We start from the raw sequence: 24,461 nt of genomic DNA on the forward strand, positions 1-24,461 counted from the left end.
TATACTCAAGTTTGCTGATGAAACTACTGCTGTGGGCTGTATCAAAAGTGGTGATGAGTCAGCGTACAGGAGGGAGATTGCAAAATTGGCTGAGTGGTGTCATAACAACAGCTTCTCAGTCAATGTCAGCAAGATTAAGAATCTGATTATAGACTTCAGAGAGGGAAACCAGATGTCCTGATGAAGGGTCTCGGCCCGAAATGTTGACTGTTTACTCTTTCATTGATGCTTCCTGACCTGCTGATTTCTAGCATCTGCAGATTTTGCCATGCTTGTCGTCCGTGAACCCGTCCTCATTGGACTGGTGTTATTATTTTGGAGGATCTGTCCTGGCCCCAGCACACAAGTGCAATTGTGAAGAAAGCACAGCAGCGCCTCTACTTCCTAAGGTGTCTGGAGAGATTTGGCATGACATCTAAACCTTTGACAAACTTCTATGTGTAGTGGGGAGTATATAGACTGGCTGCATCATGGCCTGGTATGGAAACACCAATGCCTTTGAAAGGAAAATTCTACAAAGGTAGTGGATTTGGCCAAGTACATCATGGGTAAAGCCCTCCCAGCCATTGAGCACATCTACAGGAAACACTCTCATAGGAAATCAGCATCCACCATCAGAGATCCCTACCACCCAGGTCATGTTCTCTTCTTGCTGCTACCATCAGATAGAAGGTAGAAGAGCCTCAGGACTCACACCACCAGCTTCAAGAGCACTTGCCCTACCCTTCACCCATCAGGCTCTTGAATAAAAGGGGATAAGTACATCCACTTGCCATCACTTAAATGTTCCTACAACCAATGATCTCACTTTAAGGAGTCTTTATCTCATTATCTCGTGTTCTCATTATTTATTCCTATTTATTTATATTTGCATTTGCACGATTTGTTGTCTTCTGCCGTCTGGTTGATCTTTCATTGATCCTGTTATAGTTTTTATTATGTGGGTGCGTAGTGAAGATTTTGTAGATTTGCTGAGTATGCGCACAAGAAAGTGAAACTCAGGATTGTATATAAGAACATAAGAACATAAGAAATAGGAGCAGAAGTAGGCCATCCGGCCCATTGAGCCTGCCCCACCATTCAATAAGATCATGGCTGATCTGTCCATAAACTCAGCTCCATCTACTTGCCTTTTCCCCATAAACCTTAATTCCCTTACTATGTAAAAACCTATCTAACTGTTTCTTAAATATATTTAGTGAAGAAGCCTCAACTGTTTCCCAGGGCAGAGAATTCCACAGATTCACCACTCTCTGGGAAAAACAGTTTCTTATCTTCTCCATCCTAAATCTTCTCCCCTGAACCTTGAGGCAATGTCCCCTAGTTCTAGTCTCATCTACCAATGGGAACAACTTTCCTACTTCCATCTTATCTATCCCTTTCAAAATTTTGTGTGTTTCTATAAGATCCCCCCTTATTCTTCTGAACTCCAGAGAGTATAGTCCCAGGTGACTCAATCTCTCCTCATAGATTAACCCCTTCATCCCTGGAATCAACCTGGTGAACCTCCTCTGCACTGCCTCCAAAGCCAGTATATCATTCCTTAAGTATGGAGACCAGAACTGCACACAGTACTCCAGGTGCAGCCTCACCAGTACCCTGTATAGTTGCAGCATGACCTCCCTGCTCTTGAATTCAATCCTTCAAGCAATGAAGGCCAACATTCCGTTTGCCTTCTTAATAACCTGTTGTAGGTGCAAGCCAACTTTTTGCAATTCATGAGCAAGCACTCCCAAGTCCCTCTGCACAATAGCATGCTGCAATCTTTCACCATTTAAATAATAATCTGCTCTTCTATTATTCCTTCCAAAGTGGATGATCTCACATTTACCAACGTTGTATTCCATCTGCCAGACCTTGGCCCACTCAATTAACCTATCTATATCCCTTTGCAGATTCTCCACATCCTCTGTACAATTTGCTTTTCCACTCATGTATTTATATGGTGACATATATGTACTTTGACAATAACATTTACTTTGAACTTTTGAACTGTTGGTTTATTTCAGTTTTATGCATTTAAAAATTCAATTGCTCTTCAACCTCAGAGCAACATGTGACAGCAAATGTTTCTATTGGCTCCACTTCACACTAAATTCTGCCGCTGGCTTCATTCCTATACCTCTGATGCATCCATATTGCATGTTCTGCATGATTTTAATGCTGCTGATAGGGATGATGCCCAATGTCCAATGAAGCTTACATTGCAGAATCCAATATCTGAACTGGTTCTTGATGCCCTCCAGTTGTGTCTGTTCGGTCACAAGATATACTGGAATTTCTGCAGCTATGTATCCTCATCCAAATTCTGTTGTAAATTGAAGAGAATGAGACCTCCAAATTAAACACAGGTGCTGCACTTGTTCTCCCTTCTCATTCTGGAATTAATCTCCCCATAAGAGCTATACAAGACATAGGTGAGGCAGCATTTGGAATATTATGTTCTGTTTTGGGCACCCTGCTGTAGGAAAGATGCCATTGAGCTGGAAAGAGCTCAGAGATTTATGGCGATGTTAACTGGGAATCATGGGACTGAGTTCTGGAGAGAAGTTGAGTAGATTGGAACTTTATTCCTTGGGGCGTTGGACATTAAGGGGTGATCTTACAGAGGTGTAGAAAATCATGAGGGGCACAAATAAGGTGAATGCACACAGTCTTTTTCCCCCAGGGATGTGGAATCAGGAGCTAGGGAACATAGGTTTAAGACAGAGATTTAATGGGAACCTGAGGGGCAACAGAGGATATGTAATGACCTGCCAGAGGAAGTGGCTGAGGCAGGTAGATTAAAAACATTTTTAAAAGGAACTTGGGGATGTACATAGATGGAAAAGGATGTGGGCAAAACATGGGCAAATAGGAGCAGCTTAGATGGGAATCTTGGTTGGCATGGATCATTTGGGTCAAAGGGCATGCTTCTATGTGGTATGACTCTGAGTTGACCTTCCATGTCACTTACATCACAACTTATGCATGCTGTGTTTTAACGTTGACCCAGAGAATGGGCGGGTATTAGTTTGATCCATCACTATTCTCAAAGAATCATCTTGAGATACTGCATGCACTCACCAAGATTTTTTTTGTAATTTTTGAGGAGGCTATGGTGAGCTGCCTTTTTGGAGAAGAGGGGCAAGATATGTTTTTTTAAAATCAAAATGTGTGCATCACAAGGCCTTCATTCAGTATTCATCCCTAATTTGCGTCAAAGCTAGTGGTAAGCTTCAGCTAGGGAGGTCTTGGATTTGAACCTACTGATGATAAATGAACATAATATTGTTCCAAGTTCTTTTTTTTTCAGATTCATTTATTTATCACATTTACATTGAAACATGGAGTGAAATGTGTTGTTTGCGTCAACAACCAGCACAACCTAAGGACGTGCTGAGGGCAGCCCACAAGTGTTGCCACACATTGCAGTGTCAACATAGCACGCCCACAATATTCAACAGAACAACAGCAAAACAAGCCTCTTTCTTCTCTCCCATCAACCCACCTTCTCACACACACAGATCGTCCTCCATTCCAGGACAGGCTACCTCCGAGGCTACAGCCTACATTGGACTTGCAGACTCGCAGACACTGGGCCTTTGACTTCCCCAGAGGACACAAACTTGCAGAGCCAGGGCTTTAACCATCGGGCCTCAACTTCCAGGTTTTTAGTCAACCTTTGGGCTTTGATCAGGAATTTTCAGGAAAGATAGATGTGGTGGTGTTTTCATGTACCTTCTAGTATTCTCGTGTGTTGGAGGTAGGTGTTGCTGATTTGTGTGATGCTATTGATGAAGGCTTGTACAGTAACCACAGTGCAACAATAGCATTTTCAGGAGTGGCATTATTATGGGACCTTTCCACTTCACTGGTAACACTGGGGTAGGATTACTCTTTGAAGATGCGATGATGGCCCTTTAGTTGGAATGTAAGTGATTCCATGACAGTAATGGAAGACAAGTTGTCGTGGTGAAAAGGCAGTTGCACTGATTACAAATAATTAGTCTTCTACTGTTTGTGCAACAGTAGACAAATCACTGGTAGCTGCAAAATGTTGAAGGAAGTTGTGAAGATTTGAAAGCAACTTGCAGATGAAAGATTTGTCTTTAGCCACGGCTATCATTTTAGCTATTCATTCCAAGAGAAGCGTATACAATCTCTCAAGCTCCATATCTGGTGGTCCTTTAGTACCAGAAATTGTTCATATTTCAAAAATAAACTTTATTAGATTATGAAGACACGCAGTCCTTTTTTATTGTCATTTAGTAATGCATGCATTAAGAAATTATACAATATTTCCTCCAGTGTGATATCACAAAACACAGGACAGACCAATACTGAAAGAACTAACAAAACCACATAATTATAACATATAGTTACAACAGTGCAACAATACCATATCTTGATGAAGAAGTCCATGAGCACAGTAAAAAGTTCAAAGTCCCTCAAATGTCCCACATCTCATGCAGACAGGAGAAGGAAGAAAAACTCTCCCTGCCATACCTGAACCACAGTCCGACTCTGAGTCATCCAAAAACTTCAAGCCTCCGATCAGCTCTCCGACACCGAGTACTGAGCACCATCTCTGTCCGAACGATTCGACCTCAATCTTGGTCTCCAACAGCAGGCAAAACCGGGGATTTTGAGGCCTTCCCTCCAGAAGATTCCCGACCGCGCAGTAATAGTAGCAGCGAACTGGCATTTCAGAAATTTCTCCAGATGTTCCTCTGTACTTTCACGTCTATCTCCATCAAATCAGAATTGTCCACGGCCCCTATTTAACAGATACGATATTATTTTTCACCAGAGGGCTACGCACGCGTGGCACGCTGCTCTCTCTCCTCCCACCTGATGAAAATAGACAAGAAATACAAAAACAGAGCATGGCTGTATTTACATTCATAATGTTGTTATGTTGATACAATTATACTGTCATCACATTAATACATTTCATGCTACTTTGATGGTCTCTTTGAAATACCAAACCTTTGACAAACTTCTATGTCAAAGGTTTAAGATGGCGCTACTGAAGGGGTTCTTTAGGGTTTCTTGTTTTGTGGCTGCCTATAAGGAGACAAATCACAAGGTTTTATAATTTATACTTACCTTGACAATAAATGTACTTTGAACTTCGAACTTTGATCATCTCCTTTCTTCAGCACAGGACAAGAATCCAAGTCTCTCACTGTTGACTTGTCCAACTCTTCTTGTGTTCAGACTTTTGGAGAAAAAAAAATATTTTTTTAACCACCTTTTGAAGTGAGAGAGAGCAAAGCAATAATTAATTGGTCTAGCTCTAATTTCAAAAATGGATTGGCCATAGTTTTAGGATGTGGGCAATATGACTGCTTATTTTCTGCTTTGATCTTGCATAGACTTTTAAAGATTCTGCATGTTTTAATGAGATTCTGTTATATCCTAGTAAATTCATGGGAGTGTAGAGCCCTGACCATGTGGTCTCTCCCCAAATGAGGATCCCCTCACCTGTGAGCCAATAACAGGAATCCAGATCAGTGCAGGATTTCTGTGCTGTGGTTACATTACTCCAGTCCCTTGCAGTGAAGTCCAGTGTTAATATTCAATCAATGCAGCTTGCGTGATGCTTGAAGATCATTGCATCATTAAACACCAATGTGGCCAGTCATTTGATAATGAGGAAGATGCAGGGGATGTAAATAGGATAAGTACTTGGCTTTCAAGGTTATGGGCCAGATGCTAGAAATGTGGTTTAGTATAGATGGGTGCTTTGAAGATACACTGGGCCAAAGGGCATGTTTCTGGGCTGTTTGATTCAAGAAGAGTTCCGGCCTGAAACGTCGACTGTACTCTTTTTCCATGGATGCTGCCTGGACTTCTGAGTTCCACCAGCATTTTGTGTGTGTTGCTTGGATTTCCAGCATCTGTAGGTTTTCTCTTGTTTGTAATCCTATCTACAGTCTTCGGCACTTAACAGAAGTAAAGTCTTTGATGTCTCACCTTAATGGTTTTATCCTTTCTTGTTAATGAGCCTTTTTATATAATCATAGCCTAACTGATTCTTTGAGATGAAGAGATTTCTGTTCCATCTATGGGATTTGGATACTGACCAGGATTTTTTGAGGCAAGAAGAGAGTATTGGGTTTGGAACTCTTCTGTAAATTTTCTCTGTCATGGTAAATAGCACTGTCTCATTGTTTGCTTTCTTGTTTTTTTCACAGATCCTGTTTAAACATACGCTGGCTGGAAGCCTGTTTTTTGCTGCTTAAGTGAGGACTTGGCAGGGTGGCCAACAAAATGGATGAGCAAAAGGAGATTACGAGGTGGAAATCCTTTCGTGCAATGACCAGACCCATTTTGCAGAATATGAAGGGCAAGATGTCAAGCAAAGGGAAAGCAGGAAAACAGCGGCACCTCTTGGACCAGCGGATGAGCGTATCAGAACCAGACATGCTACAAGTGGGCAAGAACTTTAGTGAGAGCTGCCCACGTGCGGTCATCCAGTCTCCCGCTGTCAATTACTACAGCAGCCCATCCACCCCAGTCAAGAAAATGGGTGAAAGTAATGAACTGTCTGCTCTCCAAGAAGCTGCAGTAGCAACAGGAGAGACTTGTCAGTCAACAAATACCAGCACTGGGAATGAAACTTTTGGATCATCCACGATTGTAAAGGAATCCAATGGAAATAACATGGATACCACACTGGAGAAGAACTTTGCGGATGATGCAAAAGAAGGAAACTTTGTTGTAAGTGATTATTAGTACCAATGTGTATGCTTATGGGAATTGATTAGGGGAGGAACAGTATTCCTTCTGAGTATCAAATTATTTGTTTAGAAGAAATACAGAACAAGTAGAACTACAATACTAAAAAACTGTATTAATTCCTCACACCGTGGATTTTGGTTAGTTGGGCCATCAGTTAATTCAGGTAGTGGCTTATTTGGGACAAGTCTGAAAGAACAAAAACTAATTATGAAAGTAGCTGGGATCCCTTTCATTTATTTGGGACACTATGCCACTTGATTGGGACAGGAGTTTGTTGCCGAACGCTTTCTATCTAGCATCAATTGTGAGTACTTGTGTAGCCATTAGGCACTATACCATGCTTAGAGTGAATAATTTTAAAGTAACATCAGTTGCTTGTGGTTATGTTCAAAAATCAGTGATTTTTGTCACCGATAGCTGGCAAGAAATAAGCAGTAAGAGATTTCAGAATTGTTTTGCTTATTATGTTTTCAAGCATTTAGGCTCAGAGATGTTAGATTTGGCTGGGAGTGAAAGAGAAAAGGTTTCACTGTTTCAGCAAGTTAGGAACTATGAAGAATTTCAAGGTATTGACAAACTTCCCTCCATTGAGGACACTTGCAGCAGCAGGTGCTGAAAGAAGGCCTGGATGATCATCGGCGACACCGACCATAAACCGTTTCTGCTGCTTTCGTCTGGCAAACAGTACCGCAGCATTAAAGCCAGGACCAATAGGCTACAGGACAGCTTCTTTCTAGAAGCCACTAGACTTTTAAATTCACATGTCTGTACATTGCGACTGAGTCATAACGCAAAATTTTTTACTCCCTCACATTGTGGGATGTATATAGATTTTAAATAAATTCTAAATTCTAAATCATCTTCAGTGTTACAATGAAAATGAACATTTGGAGGATCAGAACGAGAATCAGAATCGGGTTCAATATGACTAGCATATGTTGTGAATTCAGTTATTTTGCGACAGCATGACATTGCAATACATATTAATAAAACCGTAACATACAATTATAAGTATATATAAAAAATTAAATTAAATAATTAGTACAAAAAGAGATAGTAAGGTAGTGTTCTTGGGTTCATTGTCCATTCAGAAATATGATAGTGGAAGAGAAGAAGTTGTTTCTGAAACACTGAGCTTGTGTCTTTTGGCTCCTGTACTTCCTCCTTGATGGTAGCAATGAAAAGGCAACATATTCTGGGAGATGGGAGTCCTCAATGATGAATGTTGACTTTTAGAGACATTGCTCTTTTGAAGGTGTCCTGGATGCTCTGGATGTTAGTGCCCATAATGGAGCTGGCAGAGTTTACAAGCTTCTGCAGCTTTTTCTGATCCTGTGCACTGGCCTGTCCATTCCAGATGGTAATGCAATCAGTCAGAATGCAATCATCGAAAGCATTGTAAGAAGGTAGTCCATTATCTGAACTACATGTCTGCGCTGATTTTGTTCATCCACTGTTAAAAGAACTCGGCAGAGTACTTTGGGTGAATTCCTCCGTCCTAAACACTTAATAACTAATACACAGTTTTATAGTACTGTATTGGTAGTGTTCTAAATTTTTCTGTATTTCATTCATAATTGGGTACTGGCTTGAATGGTAGTTTGTCTTTTTTTAAAATATCTTTTTAACTACTTCTATGAAACTTCGGTTAATTGTGGCAGCTGCTTAATTGGGCAAAAATGTACTGGGCTCAATGTGTCCCAATTAACCAGAATCTGCTGTAGTTATCGACAGAAAAATTCATCCAAAGTACACTGCTGTGTTTTTCTGATTTTCTGTAAATAAACAAAATCAATGTAGACATCTGGTGCTGACAATGGACTATGTTCATACAATGCTTTTGATCTTCATTTTCATTGTAGCATTCAAGATGTTTGTCAATACCTTCCAATTCTTCATAGTTCCTAACTTGTTGAAGTAGTGAAATCATTTCATTTCCTCTCTTGGCCGTTTCTGGCATCTCCAAACCTGAATGCTTGAAACCACAATTGTCTCACTACCTATTTCTCGGCAACAATCAGTGACAAAAATCACTGCTTTCTGAACAGAAGCACATGCAACTGATGCTATTTAAAAAGTGTTAGCCCGAAGCACAGTGTAGTGTCTAACGGCCACACAGGTTCACAGAACTGACACTAGGTAGAAACTGTTCAGCAATAGTCTCTTGTCTGAGTTCAGCGGAATAGTGTCACAAATAAACAAGGGGAATCCTATCTATTTTCTAGATTAGCTTTTGTTCTTTAAGAGGTGTCCCAAATAAGCGGCTGCTCTGACTAACCAATGGCCCAATTAACAGGAATCCACATTATATATCAATCCAAGGGTGGTAGCATTCTGAGAGTTCCTCCTGCTGTAAAATCATTTGAGAATAGGAATTGAAAGAATTAGGAATTTGTCAGCCAGGAATATAAATGAGTGTAAAGGTAAAACCTTTTGTTCAAATTTAATACAGTGACAACAATGCTCCTGTTGAAAACTGCGTTGTACTTGAGCCTGAAAGGCTTCCTTTTGAAGTTTATACCTGGAAAAGGAAAGCAATTGATTTTGTAAAGATTCTTTCATTAGTTGTTGTAACGGTGATTATTTTCTGAGTCAACTGATCAGTATTTGTTTGAATAAACAGTAATCTGGCTTTTTTTTTGAGGCGTAACTAATTTGTCCTTAATAACTTTGGGATCCTGTGATCTTGAAGAGGCACAGTGAAAATTGAATGCTCTTTTCTTCATAAAAGTTAAGCGAAATAGGATACCTTTTTAAATGAGTAAACGTTCCCCAACATGTGTGCCTATAGTTACTGAAAAGGATTAAAACAGGAAACACAGGAAACATTCAGCAGCTCAAGGATAATTTCTGCAGAAGTGGAACAGTTAATATTTCAGGTCCAAGATCCTTTGTCAGAACTGAGAAAGTGAGAAAGCAAAGAAGTTTTCAGGGGCAAAACAGGTGAGAGAAGGTTGTGTAGAACTCAGGGAACATCTCTGAAGCAAGTGAGGCATTTTATAGTGCTAGTGCTTCATAGCTCCATTGACCTGGGTTGACTCCTGACCACTGGTGCTGTTGGATGGAGTTGGATCTTCCACATTCTGAAGATCTTGTAGCTTATTAAGTTGTAAATAATTGTGTAGATGAATGATAGAATCTAGGGGAGCAATAGGAATTGATGGGATTGTGGAGAGAATAAAATGAGTTAGTGTAAAGCGGGGCTGTGAATGCCGGTGAGGAATCATTGATTAGTTGGGCCATTAGTCTGTGCTGTGTTATTAATGTGGTAGTCAACATCTGTGATGATGTCTGTGTGATGGTCTAGGAGACCAGACCTTATAAACAGAAAAAAGATTTTAAAATATAATATGATGATGGGGGAAAATGGCCATTCTGAGATAAACAGAAACAAAAAAGACATTATCTGAAGTTGGGGAGTTTGATATTGGGCCATAAAGGCTGCATTGGCCTCAGGTGGAAGATGCTCCTCAAAGTTGTGTTGGGCTGCATTGTAACCATGTAGGAGGCCTCAGACAAAGGTCCCAGAGCAAGTGGGATGGTAAATTAAAGTGGGAGGTAGCTGGATGCATTAATTCACCACCCCACTTGCACTCTGATCTTTCTGTAGATGAGGAATATATTAGTGTGGTTATTTTTAATCGTTTATTGGTCTGTTGGCTTCGTGGTGCAATATTTTTATCTACAAAATACTAGGTTGCTGTATTCACTCAGATGAAGCATAATTTCCTTGCTAATTACAAATGACACAAATGCTGTCTTTAAAGTATGTGTTTGATGCACAGATATGCAAAGTGTATCATCTGCCATTATCATGGCCAGATTAAATATCTGTCTTGAAGCATGAACTGTGTTTAAGTTTAAAATCTTGTCATTGAGTTCCTTCAACTTTGTCCCCCTACAGTTTTACATTATCACCCCTGTCTTGTTAAATCCTTTGTCATTTTTTTCTTCCCTCTTTGGTATTTGCCTCCTCCTTCACCCTTCGTTACCTAGCTATTGAAAAGACAAGTCATCCTTCCAATTCTGCTTCCATGATTTGCTCCCTTAGTTTTCTTATCCCTTCCATCTTGGTGTAAATTGGCTGTGCCTGCCACTTCCTGCAGAAGCGTTACTGCACTGATGCATTGTGTACTTTTGATGTTGTGGTAAATTTGTTTTATTTTTAAGCCTTTTAAATATTGTTTCTTGATCACCAACATTCTGAATCATTTGCACTGTGGCTGCAGTGTGTATCATCAAAATGGTAAACTGCAACGTCCCTTTGAGAAAACTTCAGTAGCTCCACCCAAACCTAATACATTTCCCAAGGGTAGTGGGTATGTTGATTCACCAGAACCTACAGGCTTTTCCTACACGTCTTGAGCCATCTTGGGAAAAGTAGTTTTCCTTCCTGTTATCTTTGTCAGCATGTTGGAATTTGCTGCCTAATAAGGATTGAGAGTCTATTTATCACGGAACACGATAGATCAAGATTACACCCATCATCTTTCTGAGATAATTGGCTATGTTATCAAAAATCAAGAGGTCAGGCAGCATCTCTGGAAGGAAAAATGATAATGTTATGGGTACCAGGACTGTTTCTCCTTCTGCAAATGCTGCCTGACTTGCTGAGTGTTTCCAGCATCTGTAGTTTTGCTGATGTTATAAGCTCTGTGAAGGAAAGAAAACTATCATGTGCATGCTTCACTAGGTTCAATGGGAGGAAAGTCAAGCAAATTTTATCGTAGAACATTGCAGCACAGAACAGAGTCTTCAGCCATGATGTTGTGCTGACCTGTGTTGACCTCTTAACCTACTGTAAGATCAATCTAGTCCTTCTCTCCCAATTGCCCTCCATTTTTCTGTTGTCCTTATGCCAAGCGGGGTTTGAACAAAAAGGGGATGTGCTAGAAGACAATCCAAAAGATGGGATTGAAAATGGCAACCACTCACTTCAAACTCTGAAATAGAATCAAGTTCCAACTTGCTTCTGAGCCTGCTTGCATCAGTGGGATAATTGAATGGATTTGTGAATGTCACACTTCAATACATGCTGAACATGGGAATAAGAAGATAGATCAGATGGAAGTGAAACAAGAAGGATGAAGTGAGAGGTAGATACTTAAACTCTTGGATTATTTGAAGTCACAAACAAGAGAAAACCTGCAGATGCTGGAAATCTGAGCAACACACACAAAATGCTGGAGGAATTCAGCAGGCCAGGCAGCATGTATAGAAAAAAAGTACAGTTGACATTTCGGCCTGAAGTGTCGACTGGATTATTTGAAGTACTTTGCTGGGGTCGATGTAAGTGATGTCCACTGCTACGTACCCAGTGCTGGAAAATGTGCTTAAGGCAGACATGTGCCCAGATGTTTCCATGGTCTGGTCCCAGGCTATATGACTAATTTGTGTATATTGGCCTGGAAACTCCGTTATAGAATGTTTTGGTTTAGTCTTTAAGCAAGCGACCATCTTTTTTTCCCTTTGAGTGAAATATGATGGAGTCCATTGTCAGATCAATCACCCAGAAAGGCACAGAGCTGAGTAGTTTATCAAACCGCTGTCCTGCAGTTCCAGTGAACCAGATTTAACCTTGACCTCTGCTGCTATCTGTGTGAAGCTTGTATGAACCTCCTCAACTCTACGGGTTTTACCTGGGTGCTATAGTTTCCTTGCACATCCCAACAATTGGGGTTGGTAGGTTTACTTGGCCTTCGTACAGGTATGTAATAGAACCTGGGGGAATTGGTGGGAATGTTGGGTGTGGGAGCGGGGGGGAGAAAGTGACTGGGAATAGGAGTTTGGGAATGCCACTTCTCTGTGAACCAATGAGCCAAGTGGCCTCCTGTGACCCAAGTAAGTTTGGAAATAACTTCCTGTCAGCAGTCAAACTGGTCTTGATGCATTTTGGAATTAAAGCTACATCTGATGCCATTGGTCTTTGTGCAATTTTGTCCAGGCAAAAAGGTAGGCTGTTGCTTCTCTCCTCCAGTTGATCCCGTGATGGATGACCACCTAGCCTAGGGAAAGGAAAGCTGGCACATTTTTCCATCATGAAAACCTAGGTGCACAGAATATCAAGGCATTTTATATTGTAATGAGCAGACCGCTGTGCTCTCCCCGATGATTTGCCAAAACTAATCCTTGCCCGTCATTGCAAAAGCAAGTTTATTTATTTTTATTTAGAGACATAGCACAATAACAGGCTATTTCACACCAATGAGCTTGCACCACCAAATTACACCCATGTAACCAATTAACCTACTAACCGGTGCGTCTTTGGAATGTCGGAAGAAACCAAAGCTTCAGGAGGAGATTCACACGGCCACTGGGAGAAAATAGAAAGTGAACCCAGGTCGCTGGTGCTGTAATGGCATGCTAACCTTGAGGTGCCTTCCCCCTTCCTTTCCAATCCTGAAGAAGAGTCTTGGCCCAAGATATCGACTCTTTGATGCTACCTGACCTGCTGAGTTCCTCCAGCATTTTGTGTGTGTTGCTTTGGATTTCCAGCATCTGCAGAATTTCTCATGTTTATAACTTGCTAACTGCAATGTTACTGTGCTGCCTGTAAATTATCTGTTTCTATCATTTCATTTGTGAGACTTTTTAGTTAGCAAATTTTGTGAAAAAACTACCATGTTGGGCGCAATAATGGCGTAGTGGTTAACACAACGCCATTACAGCTCGGAGTATCAGAGTTCGGAGTTCAATTCTGACGTCATCGGTAAGGAGCCTGTCATGTGAATGAAGACACCAGAGTGAAGTACTGGTAGACATGAAGCAGCCTCTTTATTCGACAAAACAAGATACAGCAGGCATCAAATGGAGACCCTTTCTGGTGGGGGGGGGGCCTCCCTGGCCCAAGGCTACCCAACATTTTATGTGCAAAAGATCAAAGGAAATTCAGGACAATTCAAACAAATCCATATTTATAATACCCTCTTGAACTACACATGTAACAGTTTTAAATATTTCAATCCCCACCATCACACCCAAAATAGGTGTTAATTAGTGTTGTATCCATGCAATGAGATGCAGATTGGAATCATGGATATGTAGACAATCAGTTAAGTGCCTGTTTCCTGGTCTGTCTGGACTGCAGTTTTAAATTTAATCTTCAATGCATAGTAGAACCTGAAGACGCTTGGCCAATGTCAGTTAAATAAATTGCTAATGTGCTAACTCCAAAAATGGCTCGAACAGAGGCTATGCATTCTCCGCACGGAATGCATGGGATTTCTCTGGTGCTCTGTTCTCCTCCCACTGTCCAAAGATGCAGCAGTTAGTAGGTTAATTGGTCATTGTAAATTGGCCTGTGATTAGGCTAGGGTTAAATTGGGTGGGTGGGTGGGGGGGGGGAGGTTACTAGGTGGTGTGGCTTGAAGGGCTGGAAGAACCTATTCTGTGCAGCACCTCAATCAGCAAGCAAGTAAATAAAGATAAACAAACAAACAAACAATTCCTGCACATCATTGTAACTCCACTAAAAGTGTGTCCCTAGCTGTAATACTGCTGTGTGATTTGGACCACACTGAGGTCACAAAAGGCACGATATAAATGCAAACAACATTCCTTTCTATGGTTTATATTCCCCTTTCTTCTGTGCCATGTAAAATACTAATTCTTTGTTGAAGATGAGCAATAAACTGAATGCGAAATTTTAATATCCCTTTTCCAACAAACACCTCTTAAATATCTGTTGAAGTTAATGAGTCACTGAAAAGTGTTTTCATTTCTGTGTACTGCATGGAACTGTGGTGCAGATCCATCAGTTGATAGCCGTAATGTTTTTTTTGATTGACTTTTATGTTCCAAACGTTGCATAAGTGTCTGCCTAATGCAGATCATGATCTGTGGTTAAACAAAAGACTAATGCACTCATTGAGGTGAGTGATTTTAAAAAAAACAAATTTCTGCATCTGTAGGTGAATGCATTGCTACTCTGAATTAGACGTTGTTTCAAGTGTGGGTACTTGATTATTTTGGCCAGCAAATGTTTCTGAGCAGCAGGGAAAAGAGTGGTGATCTTGCAGTCCTCCCCATGTATAACCTAACCTTGCAGAAAGCCGAATGCTCTGGGAATCTGAAACATTCCAAAAGTGGTGAAATGAGGGAAATCTTCCCAGATTTTAGCCTTCTTTCCCCTGCTAATTGCTTCCACTGGTTGATGCTTGGATGGAGGGAGCTGTCAACACAGCTGGAGTTTGGGGGTTCACAGTGGGAATACAAACTTGTTCAGCAGCAAATTGTAGGCGAGGGGACTGCAAGGTTGAATGTGACCCTGGGGCTTTATCAGATCTTTGCAGCTTTGTGCCTCCCATCTACAATTGTGACTGGATGGGGCAGATGCCAACACAGCTGAGCAAAGCTCTGTTTGGATACTTCATGCCCCTCCAACACTTGAAAAAACTGCGGTTAAAATAATTCCCTCTTCCTCACCACACCCCACCATCTAAGGACTGAGCCCGTGTGATCCTACGAAATATATCTCAAGGTCAGAAGAAACTATTTATAAAGTTTACTTCCTCTCTGGCTTATGGTCAGAAAGGTTAATGAATAGTGACTTGCTGTCCAAAGCAACTCAACAAAACCACAAATCGATGCCATTTGCCCATGGGTAACCTTGAGATTACACTTGGTTTGTTAATTATGTGTTTGCGCCTGATTGATTAGAAGCAGGTTCTTCACTAACATTCATGTTGGGAATTTCATGAGAATTATGATTCCTCCTAATTTGTAGTTTGAATCAATATGCTTCATAGTCCTCCTTTGCTCTTCTTGCAAACTAGGCAATAGGTAGGCGACTTTGCTGAGACTACATTGTTCAGTTCCTAAGGTAACGCCAAGTGGATCTAACCAGACTGGAAGGGCATGGATCGTGATTCCAATTACAGTCCTCCCCTGACTTGCATCAGAATCAGAATCAGGTTTATTATCACTGGCATGTGTCAGGAAATGTGTTGTTTGTGGCAACGGTACAGTGTAATACATAAAATAAATTACTATTAGTTACAATAAAAATAAATAATGCAAGGGGAGAAATATGGTTTGTATTCGTCGGTTTATCATCATCATCATAGGCATCCGTTAGTCTCGTGAGACCATGGATTTGCGCCTTGGAAGGTTTCCAGGGTGCAGGCCTGGGCAAGGTTGTATGGAAGACTAGCAGTTGCCCATGCTGCAAGTCTCCCCTCTCAACGCCACCAACGTTGTCCAAGGGAAGGGCATTAGGACCCATACAGTGTGGCATCAGTGGCGTGGCAGAGCAATGTGTGGTTAAGTGCCTTGCTCAAGGACACAACACGCTGCTTCAGCCAAGGCTCGAAGTAGCGACCTTCAGATCACTAGATGAATGCCTTAACCACTTGGCCACACGGCTTATGGACTATTCCTAAACCTGATGGCAAAGGAGAAGAAGCTGTTCTTAAAACATTGAGTGCAGGTCTTCAGGCTCTTGCAGCTCCTCCCTGATGGTAGTAATGAGAAGAGGGCAGGTCCCAGGTTGGGATGCCCATATGTACAAGTACATGTCTGGGAGACGAGCTGCGTATGGATTTGCTGGCTGCTGCAGATGTGTTCTATCACCTGGGAGCTCTGTTTGTAGCTGCATTTCCAACTTGTGAGCTGTTTTGGTTACAAGCACTTCACAAGAAGACAATCCTGCCATCATTTGGGAACAACTTGAATTTGGGTAGAGTCGCGTTTAAAGTGCATGCAACTTTTCTCTACCCTGATATAATACCCTGTGTAATGATGGAGTTTTAATTTGGTTTTTCCCCTGTGGTCCTAATTGGCCAAACTGGAGGTTTTCCAGCTTACAGTCCCAAGTTTTGTTTTGGAGAAGAAGAAAGCATTCGCTCGGTGCTGCTCATCTAATGGGTTATCTACAATCAACAGAAAGATTTGGATGTTTCAATAATAACCAAACAGAAGAGAACAGTAAGAGGAAATAAGACGAATTACTCCACAACAAGTGAGAGTGATATCTATTTCTGTCTCCTGCTGAACTGGGGACAACAGGTCCATACACTAAAGCTCGAGTTATGGTAATCAGCATTAGTAGTTTCTCTAAAGAGATCAATAAGATCAATGTGTGTGTGTCCGAATGTTTGGCATAAGTTTATTTTGTGAAGTTTCGCAAATGACTTACCTATCTATGCTGTCAAATATTTCTTCCTGCCGCTCAGTATTTTATCTTAGGAATTTGTTTGTATTTATGGGGGTGCTTGCATTGAATACTGAACTTTGTCGGGATACAGAATTAACAGCTCTTTAAGTATAAGTAACATACGTTAATATGGAGCCTTTTAGGACATCTTAATAGTTTTTTTAAGTAAGGTGTACAGAATGCAGAAGAGATTCACCAAGACGTTGCCTTGATGGAGGACTTGAGCTATGAGGTGTATTTAGTTAAGCTGGACCTTTTTTTTCCTGGAGTGAAAAGACTGAGGGGTGACTCATAGAAGTTATGAAAGGCATGATACACAGTCTTTTTTGCCCCATGGAAAGGGTATCAAAAAGAAGAGGGCATAACTTAATGAGAGGTAGGAGATTCAAGGAGTATCTTCAGAGTAAGATTTTCCTTATGGCCAGAATGTACAGATTTGCTGAACTGAATGGCCTAATTCCGCTCCTATATCTTCTGGTCTTACGGAATGGTTGCTTTCTGGAATGCCAAAAGGGGTAGCAAAATTAGATTACAATTATAACATTTAAGAGACATTTAGACATGCACTAAATAGGCAAGACAGGGAAGGATACAGTTCTAATGAAGGCAAATAGGATTAGTGTGGATGGACAGAAAGGTTGGCTGATGTAATTTGCCAGACTCCAGCTCTAACTGTTATTGATTCCAGTAATTCTTCGAACGTATGAAATGTGCAGCTAATTTGCACACAAGGATGAGGAAGAAATAATGGATAAGATATCTTTAATTTTTGCCTTCTTGGGAATAGAAGGGTCTTGGAAGGATAGGTAAAAGGGGAGTGAAATAGCTGGCACTCTGAAGAATGAGAAATGATCTTGGCTTTTGAGATAAAGGTCGAGGACCTTGTTACTGTTGGAGAAATAGCAAATCAAGAATCTGATGGGAGTGGTCTTGAGGATCCATAATAATAACTACAGTGTAGGAGGGTGAATAAATCAAGACATAGTAGCAGTTTGCAAGAAAGGTGCTGGATTGTGTGTGACTGTAAATAGACAGGAAAATTAAATTGGAAAAGATTGTTTGTGGATACTTAAGGGACACTTGGGTAGACACTTAAATGCACAAGGTGTGTAAAAATATGGTCCTAACTATTTGGACTTTGTGGAACCAACCGGGATCAGATTTTTTTTAGATGTGGTTGTGCGAAATGCAACAGGATTGATTAATTGAAGCAAAATGTTTCATGTTTCAACAGAAAAATAGATGCTGGAAAAGAACCATCTCTGAATATTTAATAAAGCAGCTGGAAATGGTACAGTTTATTGTTCAATTATACTTGATCCAGAAATAAGGAAGTGGATTTAGAGTAAGTCACATTGTTGTGTCTAAATTTGCAGGTAGACTAGACTGGGCAAGATGAAGGACAATGGTAAAGTGGGTGTTTTTTCAGCTAACTATCTGATTTACATTTGAGGTAATTTAGAAAAAAAGATGTCCAGTTTTATTTAATTGCTTTGCTTTTAAAGTCCCAAACTATGCTTCAGAATTATGCTGGAAATTTAACCAATACATCACCCTAATGTTTAAAAAAAAAAATAACTGCAGAGGTACTGGGCTGAGATTTCAGGATTTCCCAGATTTTTTGTGAAGGTTCAGGTGGATTAGAAGTCTATAAATGTAATGTCTCTGTTCTAGAAAGGAGAAGGTCAGAAAACAGGAAGCTATAGACTAGTTAGCTTCACATCTGTTGGAGGAAATTGCTGGGATCCATTACTAAGGAAGTAATAGTATTCTATTGAAGAAGAGGAAATAGCATTTATAAATTTATTGGAGTACTTTTGAGGATGTAATGAGCAAGATAATAAAAAGCAGTCACTAGATATAGTGTATTTTGATTTCCAAGTGGAAGAGAGTTCCATATAAAAGGCATTTTTTTTGTGTGTGAGCCATACTCTGCCAGAGCTACGGTGACCACTTTTTCAAGTGGTTGTCTTAGAGGAAAGATTCTGTGAGTGGTCCCCCACGTCCTCCTCACAGCGCAGTTTTTTTTTACAAGGCCGAGTTGCGAGCTCGACACTCAACCTGGCATGGATGGAAAGTGTGCCTGGGTGCGGATTAACTGGGTTCGAACTCGGGAACCTTCGCTCTGGAGTCCGGTGCTGATGTCACTGTACCACCAGCTGGCCCTAAAAGGCATTAGTCATGATATATTAGCATGTATAGAAGATTAGCAAGTGACTGGGAAACTTAAGGTTGGGTAAATGGATCGTCATAACAGGTCCGCAGCGGATGCCATTTCATTGGCTCTTCACTCAAACCTGAACACCTGGACAATGAAGATGCATAAATCAGGATTCTATTCATTGACTACAGTTCAGCATTCAATACTGTCATCCCCTCAAAACTGATCGATAGTCTTCAAGACCTTGGCCTCTATATCTTCTTATGCTACTGGATCCTCGATTTCATCACTTGCAAATCCCAATCAGTTTGGATTGGCAACAAGAACTCCTCAACAATCAGCAACAGCACAGGTGAACCACAAGGCTGCATGCTTAGCCCCCTGCTCCACTTGCTTTATACTTATGACTCTGAGGTTAAGCACAGCTCCAATGCCATATTTAAATTTGCTGATGACATTACTGTCATTGGCCAAATTAAAGGTGATGATGAATTTGCATAAAGGAGGGAGATTGGAAATCTGGCTGAATGGTGCCATAACAAAATCCACTCACGCAATGTCAGCAAGAGCAAGGATCTCATTGCTGACTTCAGGGGAAGGAAACCAGGGGTCCATGAGCCAGTCCTCCTTGGAGGATTGTGGTAGAGAGGGTCAGAAACTTTAAATTCCTCAATGTTATTGTACCGTATAGCTTACAGTATAATAAGGGACTACTTTATGTTTTAGTAACATGTCATTGTAGCGCTATTAGGCACGTATTGATTCTGCCAGTAAAGAACCATGAAACTTAGCTCCCATCTCCAGAGTTTTTATTAATAGCATTGTTGTGTAACCAGGCCACATACACAACAAATTGGCGACGAGAATTATGAACCTGCATCTTATCGGAACGCCACGTTTTAGTTGATAACGACACTCGGAGGAGAAGAGAGAGAATCTAGACGCATCTAGATGGGGTGTGCTCGTTGCACGAGCAAGAAGGACACGTGAGTCAAAAAGAAAGCAAGGGAGAATGGGGCCAAATTAACATAACAAAGATGGCGATGATTGGAACCTTTACAGCATTTGATAGTGGCATTGAAGACTGGACAATTTACATTGAGAGAATGGAGTTATATTGTGATGCTAACAGTGCTAATGATGAAAAGAAAGCCAGCGTCTTACTCAGTATTATGGGAGCAAAACCATATGGGCTGCTACGGAGCTTGTTAACCCCTGAAAAGCCAGCTGACAAAACGTTCAAGCAAATAGTAGACATTCTCCAACAGCACTTAAACCCCAGACCACTGGTCATTGCTGAAAGATTTAAATTTCACAAACGGAATCTGAGCAAAAATGAAAGCATTTCTAAATATTGTGCTGAATTGCACATATTATCAGAACATTGTCAATTTGGAGCTGGTCTATTGGACACATTGAACGACAGGTTAGTGTGTGGCAAACACTGTGAAACCACACAGAAGAAGCTCCTGGGTGAAAAAGACCTTACATTAGAGAAGGCGCTGAACATTGCAATACCAACGGAAACAGCAGCACAGGGTGCTTCAGAGATACAACAAAAATCTCTGGAATATGCTACGAATGGAATGTCACTGAACAGAAATGAAGGAAAGAAATGTTACCGTTGTGGGAACATGTCATATGACCCCGATGACTGTTGAGTTAAAGACAAAGACAACAGGGCCACATTGGCAGAGTATGCAAAGCTAGTAAACAGCAGAAAAAAGACAAAATACAGAGAAAAAAGGAAAAAGAAAAAAGAAACCCCAGAAAGGAAAATACAACAATGTACACAAAATGAAAGAAAGCAGTTCTGATGAAAATGACTTAGACAAAAGTGAATTATCTTGTCTGCAACTTCACAGCGTGAAAGAGACAGATGATTGAAGAGTAATATGGATCACTCCACAAGTGGCAGGCGTGAGACTGAGGCTACGTCCACACTACGCTGGATAATTTTGAAAACAAAGCTTTTTCTCTTCGTTTTGACCCTCTGTCCACACTAAAACGCTGTTTTCATCCCCCGAAAACGGAGGTTTTCAGAAACAGTCTCCAGAGTGAATAAATCTGAAAACATGTAATATCCATTGCAGGTAGACATGGTAAACAGAGCTTTTTAAAACCACTGTCATGACGTGCCACAACAGATGGCGGCAGTGCAGCATTTCATTGTTTTATTATTATTATTATTATTACTTTATTGTCGCCAAACAATTGATACGAGAGCGTTAAATCATCACAGCGATATTTGATTCTGCACTTCGCAGAACCTAACAATTTCAGAACAGACGGCAACGAGACTGAAGCTAGAAGAGTTAGAAATGTGCTCACCAAATACTTTAACCCATAGCTTACTGAATAAATAACTATACTCACTTTGCCCTGCTTTCTGTCCTTGCTTGTATGAAGGTAAGGACAGAAAACACCCTCCACCACCTCCAGTTTAAATTCCATGTGGAATATTTTGGAGGATCAAGAACCAAGAACCAAGAACCAAGGTGGTTTACCTATTTATGCAAATACTTCTCTGACAATAGATGTGTAACAGCCTAATGCAACGTTGTATGGAAATACAAGATAACACTGATGCAGACATGTTTTATACATTTAACAGGGTGCTTTATTAATGCAACAGAGTTAGTCAGGTTTTCAATGTTTGTCGTCAGCCGGGTCATACTGTCCGTGAACTCCCTGTCGGTTGCCTCCATACGCTCCAGTATTTGTTTTTTTTTGTTTTAAGTCCTCCTGCGCGAGAGCCAAGAGCAATTCCTTTTAAGTTTTTCTGCTCTGTAACTGGACAAACACGCACCAAGTATACCGTTTCCTCTTCGCTTGTTTTCTGTGTGTCCTGCGCATGCCCAGTAGGAGGAGATTCGCCCAAATATCGGTCTAATGTGGACAGAGATATTTTGAAAAATGCTTAGTGTGGACGCCTGTCATTTTTACTCGAAACCGGCGTTTTCAAAATTATCCAGCGTAGTGTGGACGTAGCCTGAGAATGGAGTTAGACACAGGCTCAGCTTTAACAGTGATCTCTGTACACGACTACAAATGACTGTTTTCTCACATACCTCTGAAACAAACTAAACTACTGCTATAGACTTACACAGGACCGAAGGTGCATCCCAAAGGCGAAATTAAAGTGACGGTGACCTTTGGAGACAAAACACAGCAGCTGAACCTCTGTGTACTGAAAAACGGAGGACCATCATTGCTGGGAGATGAATGACTCAGGAAAATCCAGTTGGATTGGTACACCATCAAGGCAGTAGATGTGTCAGCAAGGGAGGGCAGCAAGGCTACATCCGAGAGACTGTCACAAATACTTGCTGACTCTGAGGAAGTGTACATGAAAGGAATGGGAACACTTTGGGGCATGAAGGCAAGGATTGAGACTGAGGAAAATGCATGTCCAAAATTTCACAAAGCCAGACCAGTGCCATGTGCAATCCGTCCTACAGTAGAGGCAGAGCTGAAATATCTGGAGCAGACTGGGATCCCGTCAAAGGTGGATTGGAGTGAATGGGCCACACCTATTGTTCCAGTAATGAAGAAAATCTCCTGCACAAAACCAGGAAAACCAAGCAAGGTGCGCATATGTGGTGACTTTAAAGTGGCTGTTAACCCAGTTCTCCGCACAGTAGAGTATTCTCTACCTCGTATTGAGGACATCTTTGCTTCCCTGTCAGGAGGGGAACATTTCACAAAAATTGATTTGTCCCAGGCTTATGTCCAAATGGAAATCGATGAAGCATCCAAGAAATACCTGACAATAAATACACACAAAGGACTTTACAGTACAACAGGTTGGTGTTTGGGATAGCATCAGCTCCTGCAATCTGGCAAAGGGCAATGGACCAGGTCCTGCAGGGGATTTCAGGGACTCAGTGTTATAGTCATAGTCATACTTACCTGGATGATGTCATTGTCACTGGCAAAGATACAACGAACATCTTTCTAGCCTTAAACAAGTGCTCACCAGGTTACAAGAATATGTGCTCAGTGCTAATTGACAGAAATGTGAGCTTTTCAAAAAGGAAATCTCATACTGTGGGCATGTGATTAACAAGGATGGCTTACACATGTTACAAGACAAGATAGAAGCGGTGCTTAAGGCATCACCACCTCAAAATGTGTCTCAGCTGAGAGCATATCTTGGACTAGTGAACTGTTACCACAAGTTCTTGCCTAACCTAGTCACAGTCCTACACCCACTAAATGCACTATTACAGACAGGAACACAATGGACGTGGACTGAGAGGTGTAAGAAAGCATTTCAAGAAACTAAAAGACTCATTACTTCAGGAGGGGTGCTCGCGCACTTTGACCCCTCTTTACCAATCCGACTGGCTTGTGATGCCTCACCCCATGGGATAGGAGCTGTGTTATCGCACAAGTTTCCGGATGGCTCAGAAAGACCAATAGCCTTTGCCTCAAGAATGCTAACTTCAGCTGAACGCAACTACGCACAGATTGACAGGGAGGCCCTAAGCCTTGTGTGCGGAGTCAAGAAATTCAGTCACCACCTGTATGGCCAAAAGTTTACCCTGTTGACTGACCATCAGCCTCTTGTGTCAACCTTAAATCCAAGAAAAGGCGTTCCAGTGACGACAGCACAAAGGCTGCAGCGATGGTCTCTTTTCTTAGGAGGTCACAGGTATGACACTGAACACAAGGGGACCAAGCAACATGGCAATGCAGGTGGTTTGTCACGTTTACCACTGCTGACTTCAGAGATAACTACACAAATGGATTCTGCAGAGGTCTTTCACACAACAATAGTTGAACAATTATCAGTGACAAACAGCCTCATTGAAAGGGAAACACGCAATGACCCTATGTTGTCCAAATTGTATGACATCACAGTAAAGGGATAGCCAGCGCGTGGTAACACACTGTTTCTAGCCTTCTCAGCGAGGAAGGAGCAGTTGTCAGTGTGTCGGGGAGCACTAATGTGTGATTCATGAGTTGTGATTCCTCCCAAGCTGCGCACCACAGTGCTGGAGGAACTGCACAGGGGCACCTGGGTACCGTGAAGATGAAAAGTCTTGCCCATGCCTATGTGTGGTGGCCAGGAATTGACCTAGAATTGCTCTGGATGTCAAAAGATCCAGAACACACCACCACAAGCCCCTCTCCATCCATGGGAGTGGCCCTCATCACCATGGCAATGAGTGCACATCGACTTAGCTGGACCATTCATGGACGCTATCTTTTTAATCACCGTCGATGCACATTCCAAATGGCCAGAGATCATCAAAATGAAGACAACCACATTGGAAAAAACCCTTACAGTTCCGAGGGCCATGTTTGCCAGGAAAGGCATATCAGAAAAAAATCTGCACAGAAAATGGATGACAATTTGTCTCTGAAGAATTCCAAAGTTTTGTGAGGAACCATGGAATCAAGCACTTTACA

The 24,461-nt window shown here is 41.3% G+C and overlaps 1 protein-coding gene across 5 annotated transcripts in view; it reads left to right on the forward strand.

Annotated features, from left to right (window-relative positions):
• Window positions 1–24,461, forward strand: part of mctp2b (multiple C2 domains, transmembrane 2b) — a 493,262-nt gene that overhangs the window by 74,244 nt on the left and 394,557 nt on the right. For all 5 annotated transcript variants that reach the window (XM_063065909.1, XM_063065910.1, XM_063065907.1 and 2 more), the window contains exon 3: window positions 6,183–6,708. In XM_063065909.1, coding sequence (XP_062921979.1) covers window positions 6,259–6,708 — 450 coding nt within the window. In that variant the 5' untranslated portion in view covers window positions 6,183–6,258. The remainder of the gene's footprint in view (window positions 1–6,182; window positions 6,709–24,461) is intronic.

Source organism: Mobula hypostoma, chromosome 13 (assembly GCF_963921235.1).
Source record: "Mobula hypostoma chromosome 13, sMobHyp1.1, whole genome shotgun sequence".
Taxonomy (NCBI): domain Eukaryota; kingdom Metazoa; phylum Chordata; class Chondrichthyes; order Myliobatiformes; family Myliobatidae; genus Mobula; species Mobula hypostoma.